At 40.5% G+C, this 19,865-nt stretch overlaps 1 protein-coding gene across 2 annotated transcripts; it reads left to right on the forward strand.

Annotated features, from left to right (window-relative positions):
• The first annotated feature begins 1,026 nt into the window (after positions 1–1,026).
• Gins1 (GINS complex subunit 1) lies at positions 1,027–18,954 on the forward strand. Of its 2 annotated transcripts, none has more exons than XM_038331168.1 (7): positions 1,027–1,223; positions 2,931–2,995; positions 5,950–6,048; positions 7,184–7,274; positions 13,630–13,746; positions 15,172–15,246; positions 18,232–18,954. In XM_038331168.1, exons 1-7 carry the CDS (start codon positions 1,149–1,151, stop codon positions 18,298–18,300), a joined length of 591 nt encoding a protein of 196 aa, XP_038187096.1. In that variant the 5' UTR covers positions 1,027–1,148; the 3' UTR covers positions 18,301–18,954. The 2 variants fall into 2 exon arrangements, with proteins under 2 accessions (XP_038187096.1, XP_038187097.1); XM_038331169.1 differs by lacking the exon at positions 1,027–1,223 and adding an exon at positions 1,622–1,705.
• The last annotated feature ends 911 nt before the right edge of the window (positions 18,955–19,865 follow it).

Here is a 19,865-nt window from a genome sequence, read left to right on the forward strand (position 1 = left end):
CGAAACTAACCCTTTCCTTCCCAGTTTGCTTTTGGGCATCCTGTTTGATCATAACATATCACACCAACAGAAGGCAAATCAAGACGGTATATTTTAACTCAACTTTTTTTCCTTCCTTTTTTTTTTTTTTTTTGGTGGGCTCCTACCAGGTAATGGTAGCACACACCTTTAATCCAAGAATATAGGAGGCAGAGGCAGGTGGATCTGGGCGAGTTTGAGGCCAGCCTGGTCTACAGAACAAGTTCCAGGACTGCCAGGGTTGTTACATAGAGAAATCCTGTCTCGGAAAACAAACAAAAATAAAAAAGATTGGCTCTTTTAGAATTCCTGGACTGAAGTAATCTGCCTTTCTCAGGCCCAGAAGTGCCAGGACTTCAGGTATTCACCCACAGTATAATGCTTTGAACTGCTGTTATCTGTGACATTTTCCAGTTTGCAAATATTGTGAAATAACTTCTTTAAAATCAAAGAGCTAAAAGTGCAAAACATAGAAAGTAGGTTTTAATTATTTTATGAGCTGTGTAACCTTCAGTGAATTAACTGTTCTGGTTTCCTTATCAGTTCTGCATATTAATAACCCTTACAGGAATTGTGAGAATTAACTGAAATACACACCATAGTCCCTACGACACAGAAGTACCCAGTAAAAGATGGTTTCCCTTTAATGTCAAACAACCGGCACTGCCAAACTAAAACAAAACACTGCGTCATAACTAGTTTCTCGTCTTTTCCTCTTAACCTAAAGGTGCCCCTTGGAACCTAAAGGTAACTAATTCAAATGGAAAAAATAAAAATGAAGGAAAGAATGTACACTTTACTTCGCGGAACAATCGAAAAGAGCTTAGTGTCTTAGACGCAACTGACTTCCCGGGCTTTTCCAGGAAAGAAACCATCTTCTTAACCCCCCACTTCCCAGCCTCTCAGTACGGCTGCTCAAGGAGGTCAAGTGTCCTTTCTCGGCCGCCTTAGGAACTCCATCCCTACCCGACAGCGTACTTCTATTGGTTGAGCCTGTTTGGCGCCAAAGCGAGGAGGCGAGGCTGCGCGCTTTGGAGCTCTGAACAATAGAAGTGCCGCGGCCGAGAGCCCGGCGACCGTTTGGCGTGACTTGGCAGTTGACAGGACCCCGGGACTCGGGAGCGTCGGTCATGTTCTGCGAAAAAGCTATGGAGCTTGTCCGCGAGTTACACCGCGCGCCGGAAGGGCAGCTGCCGGCCTTCAACGTGAGCAGCCGGGGAAGGGCGTGTCCAGGACCAGGCCTCGGGCGTAGGGCGGGGCCTCTGGCCTGGGGGCGGGGTCTCAACCCTGGGGGCGGGGCCAATGCGGACCTTCCCTGGGCTAGTCTGCTGTGGCTTGCCGAAGGAGGGTTATTTTCACGTGTTTCTTGCTGGGTTCTCTTTTCCAATTGGCTAGGTTCCGAGGTCGGAAACAGAAAGTTTGAAACTGAGCCAAAAAAATTGTAGGAAGGAAAAGAAAAGACTAATGCTACTCATTAACTTGGTGAATTTTCCATCTGCTTCTTGATTTTTGAGACAAGGCCTCATGTTGTCCAGGCTGGATTCGAACTCTGGTTTTATTTTGTTTTGTTTTTTTTTTTAAATATGTGTGTGGGTTACCTGCGTGCAGGTGCCCCGTGGAAGCCAGAAGAAGGTGTGGGAGCCTCTGGACGTTTGTGAACTGCAGGATGTGGGTTCCAGGAACCAAGGTCCTCTGCAAGAGCAAGTGCTTTTAGCCACTGAGTCATCTCAGCTCCACGTATATATCTTTATAGCCAGCCTTTGATGTAACTGCAGTAGTTCAGAGTCCCTGTGAAGCCAGGTCCCACCCGCAACCTTGGGAAACTGCTGAATCGCTTTCCTTGTATCTAAGAGCTGACACTTCTATAAAGGGTCTGATGCCCCGTAAAGGGCCGTATAGATTCATGTAGTGTGCGCTTTTTGCAGCTGTATCTGGCCTCTTTTGCCCAGGATAATTTATTTAAGACTTTTTTTTTTTTTTTTTTTTTTGGTTTTTTCGAGACAGGGTTTCTCTGTGGCTTTGGAGCCTGTCCTGAACTAGCTCTTGTAGACCAGGCTGGTCTCGAACTCACAGAGATCCGCCTGCCTCTGCCTCCCCAGTGCTGGGATTAAAGGCGTGCGCCACCACCGCCCGGCTTTTTTTTTTTTTTTTTTTTTTTTTAAGAGACAGGGCTGGCTGGCTTCAAAGAGACTATTCTTATTGTGGTATATGTTTTCAGTAGTTCAGTAGTTTTATTGAGCTTTTTATTTTAAAAATTTATTTATTGCCTTTTCGAGACAGGGTTTCTTTGCATAGCCTTGGCTGTCTGTCCTCTGTAGACCAGACTGCCCTCAAACTTAAGAGAGACCCACCTGCCTCCGCTTTCCAGCTGTTGGGATTAAAGCCATGTGCCACCATCACCTGGCTTAAAGATTTATTTTTAAATTTTGTGTTAATGAGTGTTTTGCACGCATGTATGTATGTGGGAAAATAATAAAGCCAAAACTAAACAACAAACAAACAAAGGAAACGCGACTAGGAGTGGAAGTGCTGGGTCAGATGGTAGTTCAGTTTAACTTTTTTCTGGCCCTGGGGATAGAGCTCCAGGTCTTATGCAGGCTAGGAAAGCGCTCTTCCAATGAGTTCCGCAGTCCTTTGTTTAAGACAGGGTGTCTTTGTAGTGCATGAAGACCCTGAAGTCCTGATGCTCCTGCATGGCATCCTGGGTTCAGGAACTATGTCCATTCCTTTTAAGTGTTTGAACAGCTGTGGAACTGATTTCCACAGGCTATTCCATCTCATGTTCCTTAGCAATACCTAGCCATGGAAATATTGTGAAGCCTATCTTTTTGGCTAAGGTATGTAAATGAAAGATAAATATAGTACAGATTGAAATTTATCAGGAAATCAATGAATTTATTTATACATTTCAGGAGGATGGACTCAGACAAGTTCTGGAGGAGATGAAAGCTTTGTATGAACAAAACCAGTCTGATGTGTAAGTTGTGATAATATCAGTGTTTTAAAAATAAGAAATGAGATGTTAAAATCAGAACTTTTTATCTCTTTGGGGATGCATTTTTTTTTTTATTTTTTCTGAACCTGATCTTACCCTAGATGTACAAGTGAACACAGGACTTGAACTTAAAGGGTTTTCTGCTGCTCTGTGGTTGGGCAATGCTTCACATATGCTAGATGCTCAATACATCTTCATGATGTATTATGATGTATGACTTCTAAGCTGAAAGAGTTAAGGTAGATTTAACAACATGAGACAGGGTCAGATAAAACTCACAATGCAAGTAAGTCCTTAGTTCCCATTCTTCATTTTCATTTACAGACGCCTTAGTGTGTTTGAAGGAGAAGGGTCCATTGAGTAGGAATAGCAGCAATTTCTGACATTAGTAGAGTTTCTTGAGAACTGGTGTCACAAAAGGCCTACCGCGTAGTAGGACAATAGAGGGCTATAGATTTATTGGATATTTAAAGTTAGTCATGGTATTCATACAGTGGAGAATCTGGTCAATGTGAACAGACTTCAGATTGCCATCACATGGTAAGATTTTTAAAAAAAAGTGCTGAAAGCTGGATCAAAGCTGAGGTAGTCAGAACCTTTTCTCCCTGCCTTTTCTGAGACAGGGTTTCTCTGTGTAACCCAGGGTACCCTGGAATTCACTCTGTAGACCAGTGTAGTCATGAATTCAGAGATCTGTCTGCCTCTGCCTCTGGCTCCTGAGTGTTGGGATTAATGCCCAGTGGTAGTCAGAATTTTAACAATAAAGGTTTATGAGTTACTTGGATGTAGAAATTAATAATATGGTGATAAGATCTGTGGGGCATACAAAACAGTTGGAACATAACACATGTAGATAACAGAAAGATTTTTACCAATAGAACGAGGAACTGAATCTCAACAGGACTGTGGTAAATGTGAGTCTGATGTCAAGTCTTGAACTTAATTCTTCAGAGTTGTTCATTAATCCATCAACAGACATGCACCGAATAAATTCACACTGATAAATACTTCTGGTATTTCTATGGTAGATAACATAGCCTAGATTTCTGTTATGACCCTTACTGTTTAAGAGTACAGGCACATCATGATGGAGATTGCACTAAAGGAAGGCCTCAGGAGAGAATAATACTAAGAACCAGTATGAATTATAACTGAAAATGAGGAGTTGGGAGATTCCTGTAAGGAAAAGACGTTTTCAGCTGAGGCTTCAAGGAGGAGGAGATTTTACTCACTGAAACAGTCCGGGTAAGCAGAGAGCATTCAGGCAGTGGCTACAGCATATGCCAAGGATCTAAAAGGGTGGGTACCCAGGAAACTTGACTTAAACACCAATGTGGCTGCAAGTTAGCAAGGAGCAGAGGGTGTCATCAGATGAGGTAATTGTGTGTGGGTGGCCAGTCTGTCTTAAGGTCATCCTGGTTGCTGTATGTATTTAACAATCAGAAAAGAGGGGACACAGTGGTCATTCAGGTTACTAAAAAGTGACTTGAACTATATTAAACAATAAAGATATATTTTAAAGTTTGTCTATTAGGTCTTGGTCCAGTAGGGGACTGAATTTTCTATACTCCTTGTATTTGTGCTCTATGTAAATTAATGATCCAGAAATTTGTCCCTTACTCTGTTAAGTTCTCTCTGGAGAGGTGACCATTGTTATTAATTACTGCTTAAAATTATTTGTAACGAGGCTGGAGAGATGGCAGTGATTAAGAATACCAGCTGCTCTTAAGAGCACCTGGGTTTGATTCACAGAACCCGAGTGACAGCTCACAATCTGTAACTTCAGTTCCTAGGGATCTGACATCCTCTTCTGGCCTCTATGGGAACTCCATTCATGTGTTGCAAGCACCTATACATATAAAAAGGGTTTTTTGTTTGTTTGTTTTTAATTTTTTGAGACAGTATTTCTCTGTGTACAGCTGGTTGTCTTTGAAATCACCTTGTAGAACAGGCTGTCCTTGAACTCAGATTTACCTGCCTCTCAAGTGCTAGGATTAAAGGCGTGTGCCATTACCTCTCAGGCAAATAAAAAGATTCTGAAAAAAAAAATAGAGCTGGTGAGATGGCTCAGTGAGTGGAAGTACTTGCTCCTAAGTTTAATGGTTTGGATTTGACCCTCAGGACCCACATGGTGAAAGGAGAAGGTGAACTCCTTATAGTTGCCCTCTGATCTGTTCTCTAGAGGAGCTGCATGCACACATAAGTAAATGGAATACAAATTTAAAAAATACCTTGTGAATAGAAGCAAATCCTTCAACTAATGTGTAAATGTGAAAAGTTTTACATCTACTTTCTACATTACTCTGCTATTAAATTTTCAAATCTTTTGAGAAAAGATGTCTTTGTAGTTTGGTCTTATCTAATGCTTTTTATCCTGCCTTGCCTCCCAAGTGCTGGGATTGTAGACATGGTGCCACCATGGCCTGCTAGATCTAGTGAATTATATTGGCTCCTTATAATCCAGGAATTATACTGTGACATTGTAAGCAGTTGTTAGGAGTGTGATTTTAACCTGACGTCCACAGGGTGGCAGAAGTATGTAGAATGGCTCCGTGTGGCCAGGGGAGTAGCTTAGTCTAGGCTAGGGTTCTTGTCTAGAATGTGGGGCCCTGGGTTGTTTGAGCTCCAGCACCACAAAAGCAAAACAACCTAGATACTCAGTATAAGAACAGGGTCTCACTCTAGGATGACCTTGAACTCAAGAGATTTTTCTGACTGCCTCCTGAGTGTTAGGAACAAAGGTGTGTACCCAGACCTGGTTTCTTTATCTTTTAATATACTAATGAAAGAACTGTCCTGGAGGTAGCTACTCTGCTAGGTTGACTGTTACTAACTTTAAATGGGCAAAACAAGCATGTAAGCCAGTCATTCTGGCTTTGAAATTATTACCTACACTGGAACATGTATGTTTCTTACTCCTTATATGTCCTTACCAGGAATGAAGCAAAGTCAGCTGGACGAGGTAATTTGATACCAACCATCAGATTTCGGCATTGTTCTTTGTTAAGAAATCAACGCTGCACTGTAGCATATCTGTAAGTGTCTTGGGCTTTGTTTGAAGTGTCTGGGAACCTAGGAGTTTATTTTCCTTTTAGGTAGTTTGGATTCTCAGTAGGAAGCAAGGAAAAAGATCTTCTGTTGTTCCTTTTTAAGCTTTGTTTTGTTTAGTCTTGTTTTTGAGATAGGGTCTTACCTACATATCAGTGGCTGGCCTTAACTTGCTATGTAAACAGTCTGACTTTGAAGTCACAGAGATCTTTCTGCTTTTCTTCTTGAATGTTAGGATTGATGCCATATGCAATCACACCTGACTCTCCCTGCGACCCCTTCCTTTTTTTTGACATGGTTTCTCCATCTAGCCTGGCTGTCCTGGAACTGGCTCTGTAGATCAGGCTGACCTTAAATTTACAGAAATATGACTGAAGTGCTGGGATTAAAGGTTTGTGCCACCACCACCCGGCTCTGATTTCCTATCAAAACATTTTTTCTAAAAATTATGAAACACTAGTGTATTCATAAAAAGAGTGAGGTAATATAACTTGCCCTGTGGAATGAAGCTCTTAGATCTACTGCTCTGCCACATTTACTTCATTGTGTTTTGTTTTTATGCTGTACTGGTTTGGATTATCATGACAGCTCACCACTCAATTCTAAATACTTTTCTAAGCAGCAAGGATCTCTTGGCTTCTGTAACCACTGCATATTGTCAAACTTAGAGAGTTAAACAATGCCTGAGGTTCAAACAGGGTATCATTATGTAATCCTGGCTAGCCTTGAATTCACAGAGATCCTCTTGCCTTTCAAGGCATTTGCTACCACAGCACTCTAAACAGTTCTTATGCACATTTTCCCCATTGTCCCAAGGATGTCTTGTTGCTATCAGTAGCCGAACAAAGTTCATATGTTCCATTTAGGTTTTGTGAGTCCTGAGTCTTCTCAGAAAAATGACTTTTGACCCCTTTTATTCCTTTATTTATTTATTTATTTATTTATTTTTTGAGACAGGGTTTCACTGATTTAGCTCTAGCTGTCCTAGAACTTGCTTTATAAATCAGGCTGGCCTCAAACTCACAGAGATCCACCTGCCTTTCCCTCCCCCAAAAAAGTATGTGCCGCCACCACCCAGCGACCCCTTTTATTCTTATACCATCTAATCCCTTCATGTTTTAGGTATGACCGGTTACTTCGGATTAGAGCACTCAGGTGGGAATATGGCAGTGTCTTACCAAATGCTTTGCGATTCCACATGTCTGCTGAAGAGGTAAGTTAGCACTATTCAAATGTATAGAAATGCTGTCTTCTCTAATAGTAGTTACCTGTGTTTTTCTTTTTCTTTCTTTTTTTTTTTTAATTATCCAGCGATTTCCAAATTGAACTAATCTGTCATATACTATAATAGGAAGTATGTGGTGGGGCATGATTCTAAGTACTTAACAAAACAGAGTCCCAATAGTTCTTTGTTTGTTTGTTTGTTTTTTGAGACAGGGTTTCTCTGTATAACAGCCCTGGCTGTCCTAGAACTGACTCTGTAGACCAGACTGGCCTCGAATTCACAGAGATCCATCCACCTGCCTTTGTCTCCCAAGTACTGGGATTAAAGGTGTGCACCATCAGCATCCTGCCCAATATGCTATTTATTACTGATCACTCTTTGGAATTAAAAATAGGTATTATTACTTGAGTGTTTTCTATATAATGTATGTATATATGTATGTTCTAATCAATATTAATAATTCATATTGGTAAAAAGTCTTGATTGATCCAGTAACCAAGGCACAGGATTACTTCAGATACTGGATTTAGCCACATAAATTTAAATCCCTACTATCCAAGAACTGTCTATCTCAAGCAAGTAACTTGACCTCTCCCTATGCCTAAATTGTCTCCTTTAAAAATGGCACAGGTTTACAAGGACTTCGATAGTAACTGCCTGAAGTTAACACTACTCTTCACCTAAGTCTTCCATAGGACTTCCCCTTACTCTAGACAACAGTTACAAGTGCCATGATTCCTGTAGATCCAGTACTTTACCAGAGTGAGTCACAAAACTCAGAGAACCATTCTACTTCATACTTCAGTGTCTGGAAGCCAAATGGATACAAAGCAAAGTGAATACAAACCAGAACCAGTCAATCAAGTCTCAAGGGCTGAAAGCGTTGGAGACTCTAAGCTTCTGGCATCTTATCCTTGCAAACCAGAGCATGACACCCCCTTGTCACATTCCATAATGGTACATAAAACACTGCCGTCCAGGTACTCTTACAGGGCACTGGGGTTTTTACTCCAGAGACATGACCATTGACTTGTCAGCTCTGTCACAGCCAGCCTTCTCCCTTCCCAGGAGACCACACTGTCAGTGAGGTCCGAAGCCCAGTTACTGATCATGGTGTCTAGCCTCCACTCTGTGTCATTAAGTTAGCATAAACTGTCGAGGGTCCACTGTGAGTCACCTCCTTAACAACTCTTGATATGTCTCTGCATCAGTGATACGTGATTTTTGCCCTTAACTATTTATATATTGTATTACACCTATTGATTTGTGATTTGACCTTGTGTCCTTGGAGTGAAGTCAGCATGGTCATGATCTGTTCTTAATGTGTTCTTGAAGTCTGACTATTAAGAATTTATTGAGTTTTTGTGTCTATGCCCATCAGAGAAATTTGTCTGTAGTTTTTTTTTGTTGTTGTTATTGTATCATTATGGGATTTTGGTGTCATGGTAATGCTGGCTTTGCACAATGAGTTTGGCATTGTTTCTTTCCTTCTGTCATGGAATAGTTTAACAGTATTTGTGTTAATTCTTCTTGAAAGGTTTGTAGGAGTTGACAATGAACCCATCTAGTCCTGAGGCTTTCCTTTAATTGTTGCTTCAGCCTCACTGATTATAACAGATTTGTTTCCTCTTATTTTTGGCAGGTCATATGTGCCTAGGAATTTATACATTTTTTTTTATTGTGTCTATATATTATTTCTTTAGTTTCTACTTCATTAATTTCTGCCATGATCTTTATTATTTCTATTGTCCTCCCGCATTTGGGTTTGGACTGTTCTTGTTTTCCTAGAAGCTTGAGGTGCATTGCTAGGTTATTTATTTGGTATGTTATTGTTCAATGTAAGACCTTATAGTTACTACCTTTACTTTGAGAATTGCTTTAGCTGTGTACCAAGGGTTTTGGTGAATTGTATTCTCACATTGTTAGATTCTAGGAAATTTTCAGTTTCCTCCCCAATTTCCTTCAGTGATTCAATGGTCATTCAAAAGTGTACTGTTGAGTCTCCAAGTATTTGTGTGGTTTCAGTATTTTTCTTCTTGTTGATTTCTAGTTTTATGGCATTAATTTGATAAGATACAAGAAGCTATGGGGGGGCGCTGAAGAGATAGCTTAGCAGTTAAGAACACTGCTCTTCTAGAGGTCCTGAGTTAATTCCTAGCAACCACATGGTGGCGCATAATCATCTGTAATGAGATATGGCACTACCTTCTGGCCTGCAGGCATACATGCAAACAGAACATTGTGTACATAAGGGAAGGAAGGAAGGAAAGAAAGAGGGAAGGAAAAGTTTACCCTGTCCTGGAACTAGCTCTTGTAGACCAGGCTGGCCTCGAACTCACAGAAATCCTCTTGTCTCTGCCTCCCGAGTGCTGGGATTAAAGGCGTGCGCCACCACCACCTGGCTTCTCTTGTATGTTTTTTTAAAATTTTTTTTAATGATTTATTTAACTTTTTATTTTATGTGCATTGGTGTGAAGGTGTCAGATCTCGTAGAACTGCATTTTCAGACAGTTGTGGGCTGCCATGTGGGTGCTGGGAATTGAACCCAGGCCCTCTGAAAGAGCACTCAGTGCTCTTAACCGCTGAGCCATCTCTCCAGCCCCTCTCTTGTATGTTTTTAAGACTTGATTTGTGCCTAGAATGTGATCTCTCTTCTAGAAGCTTATCGGCTGCCAAGAAGGATGTATATTCATTACCTGTTAGATAGCTATTCTGTGTGTATCTAATAAGCTCATTTGATTTACAGTGTAGTTTGATTTTTTTATTTTTTAGATTTATTTTATGTGTATGAATGATTGCCTGTGTGTATGTATGAATACCATGTGCATGCCTGTTTTTTTAGGGGTTAAAAGGGGTCAGATTCCATGAAACTGGAATTAGAGGTGACTGTGAGCCACCATGTTGATGCTGGAAATAGAACTCAGGTCCTCTGCTAGAGCAACTAGTGCTCTTCACCACTGAACCTTCTCTCCAGCCCCTGCAGTATACATTTTTAAATCTTATTTATTCCTATTTTTTTTATGTGCAGTGTTTTGCCTGTATGTATGTCTGTATGAGAGTATTAGATCCACTGAAACTTGAGTTACAGGCAGTTATAGCTGTCATGTGGGTGTTGGGAATTGAACCCTGGCCCTCTGGAAGAGCAGCCAGTGCTCTTAACCACTGGGCCATCTCTCCACCCACCTCCCCGCCACTGCAGTATAATTTAATTCTGAGGTTTCAGTTTGAATGAGAATGGTGTGTTAAAATCACCTACTCTATTGGATCAGGACTTTTCCGACCTTTTATAGACTTCAGAATTTGATTCTTCAACATGTTTCCAACTGTTATGTCATCTTGTAATTCTATTTTGCTTTGCATTTTTGACATTTTGACTATAATATGTCATAGAGAGGTTCTCCTCTGGTCATGTGTCTTTAGGGTTTTAATACCTCTTGTGTCTGATATTTTTCTCTAGATCTGGGGAATTTTGTTATAATTTCACTGGGTGGAATCTCTTAAGCATTTAACATTTATCTTAACTTCTGTCCTGTGGATTCTTAGGTTTGGTCCTTGATTGTGCGTCAGAGTGCTCAATCATCGTGTGGTGATGCTTGTTTCCTTGTCGACGCTTGAATGTCGCGTTTCCTCTTCTGCTCCGTCGGGTTTGTTTTGTTTTACTTTTCCCCCTACAATTTCAGTTTCTTTGCTGACATTTTCTTCTAGGTTGCTGACTCTTTTTTTCTTTGTGTAATAGCCCTGGCTGTCCTGGAACTTACTTTGTAGACCAGGCTAGCCTCGAACTCACAGAGGCCTGCCTCTGTCTCCCAGGTACTGGGATTAAAGCTGTGAGCCACCACCACCCAGCAGGTTGCTGACTTTTTGTCCCTAATTCATCTGTTTTACTACCTTACTCTCCGTATTGCTGACTTTCTTCTCTTTAGGTTCTGAATTTAATTAAACCATTTGTTTGTATTATCTTAGAAAACATTGGTCAGTTTTTACTGGTAAACTTTTGAAATCGTCATCTAGCGTTATGGCTGTTTCACTGTCCCTGAGCTTAGTAGTGAATCACCTACAGCCCTTTGGAGGAGCCAGTTTGCCACACTTTCTCATGGTTTGGGGTCTCTGTCTTGTGATGTATATATCTGCTGGTCAGGAACTCTCTTCCTGCTTAATCTGGGGATCTTCCTGGAGGTCTCCAGTACTCTCATAGAGAGAAAGGAAATTTCTGTAATAGCAACAAACCAAGAAGCCATGCAAGATACAGAAATACATTTAAAATCGAGTACAGCCCACTAATGGATCATCAGTGACCACCAAAGTCAAAGTGGCAAAGCTACTGTAGGCTGTAGGACAAGGTTAATCTATGGAGTGAGTGCGGAAATAGTAAATGGATGACATAAAAGAAGGAGGCGGGAAGGCGGGAAATAGAGAAGCAAAATTAAATGCAAAAAAGGGAAAAGAAGCTAAGTGAAAAAATGTTATTTACGGAAAAGAGCAAGAAATTAGAAAATAAAAGCAAATGATATCTCAATCATGAAAAAGTTCAAAAATTAGACAGTCATAAGGATAATAAAAAATAAAAATATAATGAGTACTTAAAACCAGTAATGTAAAGTCAAAATATATAGAGGGAACAATTAAAAGGGGAAAACATGGGTAGAGAGAGAGAGGGAGAGAGAAGAAAAATAAAAAAATACTGCCTAATAGTGAAAAAAAAATCTATAAACCAAATTAGATGAATCAGAAAAAAACCTTTAAGGCTGAGGGAAGATTGTGGAAGACAGTGCAGATTCTAGGAGCTAGAGGAATCTGCTGTAAGACTGTCTTCTAGAAATGACAGAAAAGCTTCTCCCATGACACCTCAGCAGTACGGCTGCCTACCAGGACCTGAAGGAGGACAGCTAAAGTAGACAGACTGCTAACAGAATGGGGAAATTTTGTGGGCTCCACCCATAGACAAAGCACTGTAGGAGGCAATTGTCTTTCCCCAGGCTAAGCCCTCCTAATTGATTATCCAATCCAAATAGTCAGCCCTGAAATCACGTACATTCAAGTAACACTAACAGACTGAGCAGGTTTTATTTATATATTTAGGAATATGTAACATATGTATATAACATGTATTATTTATATATTTGTACATGTATATACATATACATATATGTGTAACAATAACAAAAAAGACTGATTTTGAGAAGGAGCAGGGAGGTTACAAGGGAGGGATTGGAAGGAAAAAAAGAAAGGGAAGAAATTGTATAATTATATTTTAATTTTAAAAAATTAGTAATTTTTTATTTTTTCAAAAACAAGGTAAAATCAGGTAGTGGTTGCACACACTATTTTTTTTAAATTTTATTGATTTTTTATTGAGCTCTACATTTTTCTCTGCTCCCCTCCCTGCCTCTCCCCTCCTTCTTCAACCCTCTCCCCAGGTCCCCAGGCTCCCAATTTACTCAGGAGGTCTTGTCTTTTTCTACTTCCCATGTAGATTAGATCCTGTGTATTTCTCTTTTAGGGTCCTCATTGTTGTCTAGGTTCTCTGGGATTGTGATTTGTGGGCTGGTTTTCTTTGCTTTATATTTAAAAACCACTTATGGGTGAGTACATGTGAAATTGACTTTCTGGGTCCGGTTTACCTCACTCAAAATGATGTTTTCTAGCTTTATCCATTTTCCTGCAAAATTTAAGATGTTGTTATTTTTTTCTGCTGTGTAGTACTCCATTGTGTAATGCACACACCTTTAATTCCCGCACTTGGGAGGCAGAGATAGGTGAATCTTTTGTGAGTTCGAGGCCAGCCTGGTCTACAGAGTGAGTTCCAGGACAGCCTGGGCTACACAGAAAAACCCTGTCTTCAAAAACCAAAACAAAACCCCGAACAAAAAGTAAAAGAGGTAAAAGTAACACTAAAAGTGTACCAAAAAGAATAAAAGGGTGGGGGCTTCTATAGGATTTGAAAGAAAGCATAGGTGAGGTGTACTAGAGCATCTTTTTGGTCGTTCTTGAGGGTCCTCTGCAATTGGAGCCTGCCAATTCCATGCACGGTGGGCAGAGCTTGTGGGCCCTTATCTTCCCTATGGTTTGTATTGCTGTTGCTCAGATCATACTGGCTGAGTTTCTGATGTCTGCCAGAGCTGTCTTTACTCTGATAGTTGTGACAGCTTTGTTAACTTAGTACAACCTAAAATTCCTGGGAAGACATCATTGGGCCAGTAGGAATGTCTGTGAGGGATTTTCATAATTAAGTTAATTGATATGGGAAGATCCAGCCTTAGGATGTGTTGATTTTGAAATGGTAGTATATAGTTTGTACAAATTTTCTTAAACCTTTGTCAAATGACCATTTTTATGTTCACAGATGGAGTGGTTCAACCATTACAAAAAGTCTCTTGCTACTTACATGAGGTCACTGGGAGGAGATGAAGGCTTGGACATCACACAGGATGTAAAACCCCCCAAAAGCCTATATATTGAAGTATGTATACTAACTTTAATGCACTCATTGTGCTGTGCTACCCTTTATCAAAGATGAGGATTTACTAACTTCTCTTAAAAAGAAAGAAGAAAGGGAACTTGGGACCACAGAGTGGGAGGAGACAGTTTCCATGGTCTCTAGGATGGCAACTAAAATTTCATCAGCACACACCCATTTTAGTAATTTTGTGTTTGGTACACAAAGAGATTGCCAAAATGAAAGAAAAAGTTTTCAAAGAGGGATAAAAACTTAGAGATTGAAAGGTAAGATATAAAATACAGTGTGTGTAGTTCAGTCACATTCTAGTTTCAACATGAAAACCTAGAAGACTATCCATGAGGAACTCAGTGGTAACTAGCACTAGCTGCTCTTCCAGAGGATCCAGGTTCAATCCTATCACCTACATGGCAGCTCACAACCATCTGTAACTCCAGTCCTAGATCACCCAATGCCCTTCTGTCCCACTTGGACACTTGTGGTATACAGATATACATGCAGGTAAAATACCTATAGTCATGAAATAAAATGGGAAAAAAATTAAAATACGTATGAGACAAGGGGTAATGTATAGATATTAAATGAGTAATGACATGAGGTAGTATTTTTTTCTTTTCTTTTTTTTTTTAAATATTTATTTATTTATTTATTTATTATGTATACAATATTCTGTCTGTGTGTATGCCTGCACGCCAGAAGAGGGCACCAGACCCCATTAGAGATGGTTGTGAGCCACCATGTGGTTGCTGGGAATCGAACTCAGGACCTTTGGAAGAGCAGGCAATGCTCTTAACCTCTGAGCCATCTCTCCAGCCCTTTCTTTTCTTTTTTTGATATCTACATTTTTCTCTGCTCCTTTCCCTGCCTTTCTCCTCCCCCCTTCAATCCTCCCCCAAGGTCCCCATGCTCCCAATTTACTCAGGAGATCTTGTCTTTTTCTACTTTCTACTTCCCATGTAGACTATATCTATGCAAGTCTCTCTTAGTATCTTCATTGTTGTCTAAGTTCTCTGGGATTGTGGTTTATAGCCTGGCTTTCTTTGCTTTATGTTTAAAAACCACCTATGAGTGAGTACATGTGATAATTGTCTTTCTGTGCCTGGGTTACCTCACTCAAAATAATGTTTTCTAGTTTCATCCATTTTTCTGCAAAATTCAAGCTGTCGTTATTTTTTTCTGCTGTGTAGTACTCCATTGTGTAAATGTAACACATTTTCCTTATCCATTCTTCGGTCGAGGGGCATTTAGGTTATTTCCAGGTTCTGGCTATGACAAAGCTGCTACAAACATAGTTGAGCACATGTCCTTGTGGCACGATTGAGCATCCTTTGGACATATACCCAAAAGTGGTATTGCTGGGTCTTGAGGAAGGTTGTTTCTTAATTTTCTGAGAAATCGCCACACATCAGTCTCAATTTGTTCTTTCAGGTGCGGTGTTTAAAAGACTATGGAGAATTTGAAGTTGATGATGGCACTTCAGTCCTGCTTAAAAAAAATAGTCAGGTATTTTCCATCGTCATAGACGTTAAAACTTGTTAAGAATGTGTGTGAGGAAATGCTGGATTCTGTAGCAAAATGAGTATCCTTGTGATGTTCCTCTGTATCGTGGACCTTCCTGGACTTCTTCTAAATAATACTCGAAGCAAATGTTTCACGTGGCAAGAAAAGTTGGTTTATTTACTAGGTTGCTGCTTATAGTTAATATTAAGCATTTTCCTGAGTAATTATTATAATGAGTCTTATTCTGACTAGTTGTCACATTATTTGGGGACTACTAAAGTGTTGAATTTAAGGGTTGGTAATCCCATCTACTCAGAAGGTAATCCCACTGAGCATGACCAAAAATTGAAGGCTAACCACATATAGTGGTGCTTATCTTCATTTTTTTATTTCCATTTATTTATCTATTTACTTTTTTTTTTTTGGGGGATTTTTGGTTTTTCAAGACAGGGTTTCTCTGAAGCTTTGGAGCCTGTCCTGGAACTAGCTCTTGTAGACCAGGCTGGCCTCGAACTCAAAGAGATCCACCTGTCTCTGAGGTAGTGCTTGTCTTTAATCCCAGGACTTTGGGAGGCAGAGTCAGGCAGATCTCTGCAAGTTCCAGACCAGGTTGGTCTACATAGCAAGTTCAAAACCAACCTGGGCTACAAAGGAAATTCTACGCCATTCCTGGCAATTTAGTGAGATATTGTCTCAAAAATGAAAAGTAAAAATGGGCTGGAGTTGCACCTCAATGGTGGCACTTGTCCAGCATGCATGAAGCTGCAGGTTCATATCCACGGTACTAGAGTAGGGAGCAAAAGAATGTTGGATTGAGCTTGTCCCTGAATTTCTGAAAATTCTTGTTTGTTTGTAAGACAGAGACTTCTCTGTACATATAATAGAGAAATCCACCTATTTCTGCCTCCTGAGTGCTGGGATTAAAGGCATGTGCCACCACCACCCAGCTAATTTATGAAAATTCTTAAGCAAAATCATGGTGTAGATGAAGAACTTAAAAGTACTTAATATGTAAGCAGAAGAAGTTAGTAGGGTAGGATTGTCATTGTGAAGAGCGGTGACGTCATATTAAAGCAGTTCATTCTACCCTCTCCCCATTTTCTGAAATCACAGTAAAGGAGGAAAGGGCCTCATGGGGCCACTCTTTCTTCTTTGTCTGCCCTGCCCTGTGTGTAGTGACCAGTTAGTGTCTTGTTCCTAAATTCTGATGTGTATTGTTTACATCCTGGAACAGAATGCTTTTGGCCATCTGGTGTTCTGGCTTGAGAGGGTGACTGATCTGTTTTATCAGCATGCAGCTGTCATTTCCCAAAACTAGGTTTTTAGAACCAATTTTGAAGATACCCTAAAACCTTTATTAAATCAACTGTCTTTTCCCATGTGTCTCCTTCTTAAAGATATTGCATTATAACTACACGATGATTTAAGGTGCTTTTAAAAAAAAAATCTGTGTTCTGAAGGTACCATGGGAACCTGTAGCTGCCAAGAGCAAAGTTGTCCTCAGAGCAAGATGAGTAGAAGTGCTTTCAGTTTGTTGAGGTTTCTTGAGCTCTGTGGTGGTCTGCCCACTGTACTGAGGCAGTGAGGCCTGAGCCTGTTCATCTTCTCCTGTGTGGACATTGTCTGTGCTTGAAACCTCTTTCTACTTTTTTTTTTAAAGATTTATTTATTTATTATTATAAGTATACGGTGTTCTGTCTGTCTGTATGCTTGCTGGCCAGAAGAGGGCACCAGATCTCATTACAGATGGCTGTGAGCCACCATGTGGTTGCTGGGAATTGAACTCAGGACCTCTGGAAGAGCAGTCAGTGCTCTTAACCTCTGAGCCATCTCTCCAGCTCTCTTTCTACTTTTTAATGTGTTAAGGATCTTCTAAAATACCTGATCATGGGCCAGCAAGATGGCATAGTAAGTAGAAGTGCTAGCACATAGGCCCAATGACCCTGGATCCCATAAGATGACACGAGAGAACCAGCTCCTCAGAATTGTCTCCTGACCTTCACATGCATGCATACTAAATTAGTTAATTAAAAACTGACTGTGTATCTGTGTAGATCATCCACATAGTTCAGACACTAGTGAGGAAATACTTAACATGTATTCTTTAACACTTATAAATATGGTGTCAAATGTGCCACTCAGTGTGTGTGTGTGTTTTCTTTTGAGACAGCGAGAAAGATGGTTTATTGTACATGAGTTACACTTGGCCACAAGTGAGAACAGAACTAGTCCAGAATGCCACACGTCCAGAGCAAAGGGCCGGCAGAACTGTTTTGGTTAGTTAAGTCTCTAGGTGGTCTCTGTGAGCAGATGGCGAGGTTCCAGGACCACTGAGGCTAACACCGACAGTAGCACAGTCCAACAACTTGTACCAGCGTCCCCCGCCTTCATCATCCCTTACTTACTCTCTTTTGGTCTTCCTGTGTGGACACGCTAGTCAAGCCTCTGCCTCATCTTCCTTCTCTTGTGCTTCAGCCTGTGTGTCCGCTTCTCCCTCCACTGCACTCTCATGGCGTAGGAGTTTCAAGGAAGATGGCGCTAAGGCTGAGAGTGTGTGTGTATGCTTAACTTTTAATAACTTTTAAAAAGTTGGTGAATAAAGGAGCTGGAAAGATGACTTGGTGGTTAAACACACTTGCTGCTTTTGGGCTCTATCTAGTCCAAGGTGATCTAGTGCCCTCTTCTGGCCTCCACGGGCAATAGGCATGTATGTGATACACACAGATACATGTAGGCAAAACATTCATACTCATAAAATGAATAAAGCTTAAAAATTATGTAGTGACTTTTATAAAAATAACTTTACTAGTAGTGTTCATCTACTAGTATCAATTTACTTGGTTATAACAGCAAATTTGTTAAGTTTAGCTTTTATCTACTTAGCTATAGATTTTGAATGTATATACTAACTTGCTTTTTATTGATGCGGAATATAATTAAATTTTTTCCCAATGATCTCTCTCACTTTTCCCCTTCTTCCTTTTACAGCACTTTTTGCCTCGGTGGAAGTGTGAGCAGTTAATCAGACAAGGGGTTCTAGAGCACGTGCTGTCCTGACTATCCGTGATGATAACAGCCGGGTACTTCAGGCTCTGCCAGGAGTGAAGTTGAGTCTAGCTCATGTAAATATCCTCACTGGACCTCACCCTCCTTCTTTAACTTTAAATTTACAGACATGTTCTAAGATAACCAAGAAGGGCGCTTGGGGTGTGGCTCAGTGGAAGAGCACTTGCTTAGCATCTGAGAAACCCCAGCACCTCAAAAGACAGGACAACAAAAGTCAAAGAGCAGGCTAGACCAGGAGCACTTGGCCGGTAGCACCATCTGCCAACTGTGAAGCCTTTGTTACAAGCTGTGTCTTCTGCTCGTTCCATTCCCATAGTAAATGCTCTACTTTTATAAATAAAAGTAAAGTCTTTAGTTTGAATCTGTTTTCATGATATATTTTTTTTCAAAAGTAACAAATATTTATTTAGTAGATGTTGATATCCAGGAGTAGGAAAATAAATGCTTCCTTAATAGTAGAATAAGCCTCCAGGAAAGAGTTATTTTGGCCAAGTGAAGGTTTCAGTAGGCTAAAGGTGAGGCTGAGCCTTCTTCAGGAGCTGTGGGAGACTGGAGGCTGGACAGTGCTAAGCAGACAAGTTATTCTGTGTATATGGAGAGTACATTTGTAAAACTAAAAATAAATTTAAATAACATTTTTATTAATTATTTTGAGAATTTCATACAATGTGCTTTGATCCTATTCATCTCCCAAATAATTTTTGATTAGCATATACAGTATTAGATATCACGATGATAGAACACATTTGATAGAGCTTCAGTCTTTGTAATTTTTTGAGACTTGTATTAAAGCCACAAATAAGGTCTATCATGGTAATCGCTACAGGTTTATTTACTACTGCTTAGTTTGGGGGTGGAATCAGTTTTCTATAAACGTTGGCTGATCACGTTTTAAGGTCCTTAGCCTTACTTTATGTGTGTATATGTGGTTGCTAATGCACATGGATGAAGAGGCCAGATATTGAGTGTTGGCTATCTTTAATTGCTTGTCACCTTGGCTGGCCTCAAACTCAGAGACTTGCCCGCCTGTGTCTCCTGAGTGCTGGGACTAAAGGTGTGCACCACCACTGCGTGGCTTTCGCCTTCTATTTTGAGTCAGAGCCTCTCACTAAACCTAGAGCTTACTGATTCAGCTAGACTGGCTGACTAGTGACCTCCTGTGATGGGATCACAGGTCCACAGTGCCAGCTTTCTATAAGGGTTCTGGAGATCTGAACTCAGGTCTTCATCCTTGTGCAGCGGGAACTTTACCAGCTGACTCATATCTCCTGCCCTCTTACCCAGTACTTCAGTGCCAGGCAGAAGCCCAAAGTGAAGAAGTGCACCCACGAGCTGGGCGGTGGTGGCGCACGCCTTTAATCCTAGCACTTGGGAGGCAGTGGCAGGCAGACCTCTGTGAGTTCGAGGCCATCTTGTTCTACAAAGTGAGTTCCAAGACAGTCAGGACTGCTGCAGAGAGAAACCCTGTCTCAAAAAACAAACAAACAAACAAAAAAAACAAAAAACATCAAAACCTAAAAAAGAAGTGCATCCAGTGGGAATGGTTTTCTTGTAAT

This window comes from Arvicola amphibius, chromosome 5 (genome assembly GCF_903992535.2).
Source record: "Arvicola amphibius chromosome 5, mArvAmp1.2, whole genome shotgun sequence".
NCBI classification, from domain to species: domain Eukaryota; kingdom Metazoa; phylum Chordata; class Mammalia; order Rodentia; family Cricetidae; genus Arvicola; species Arvicola amphibius.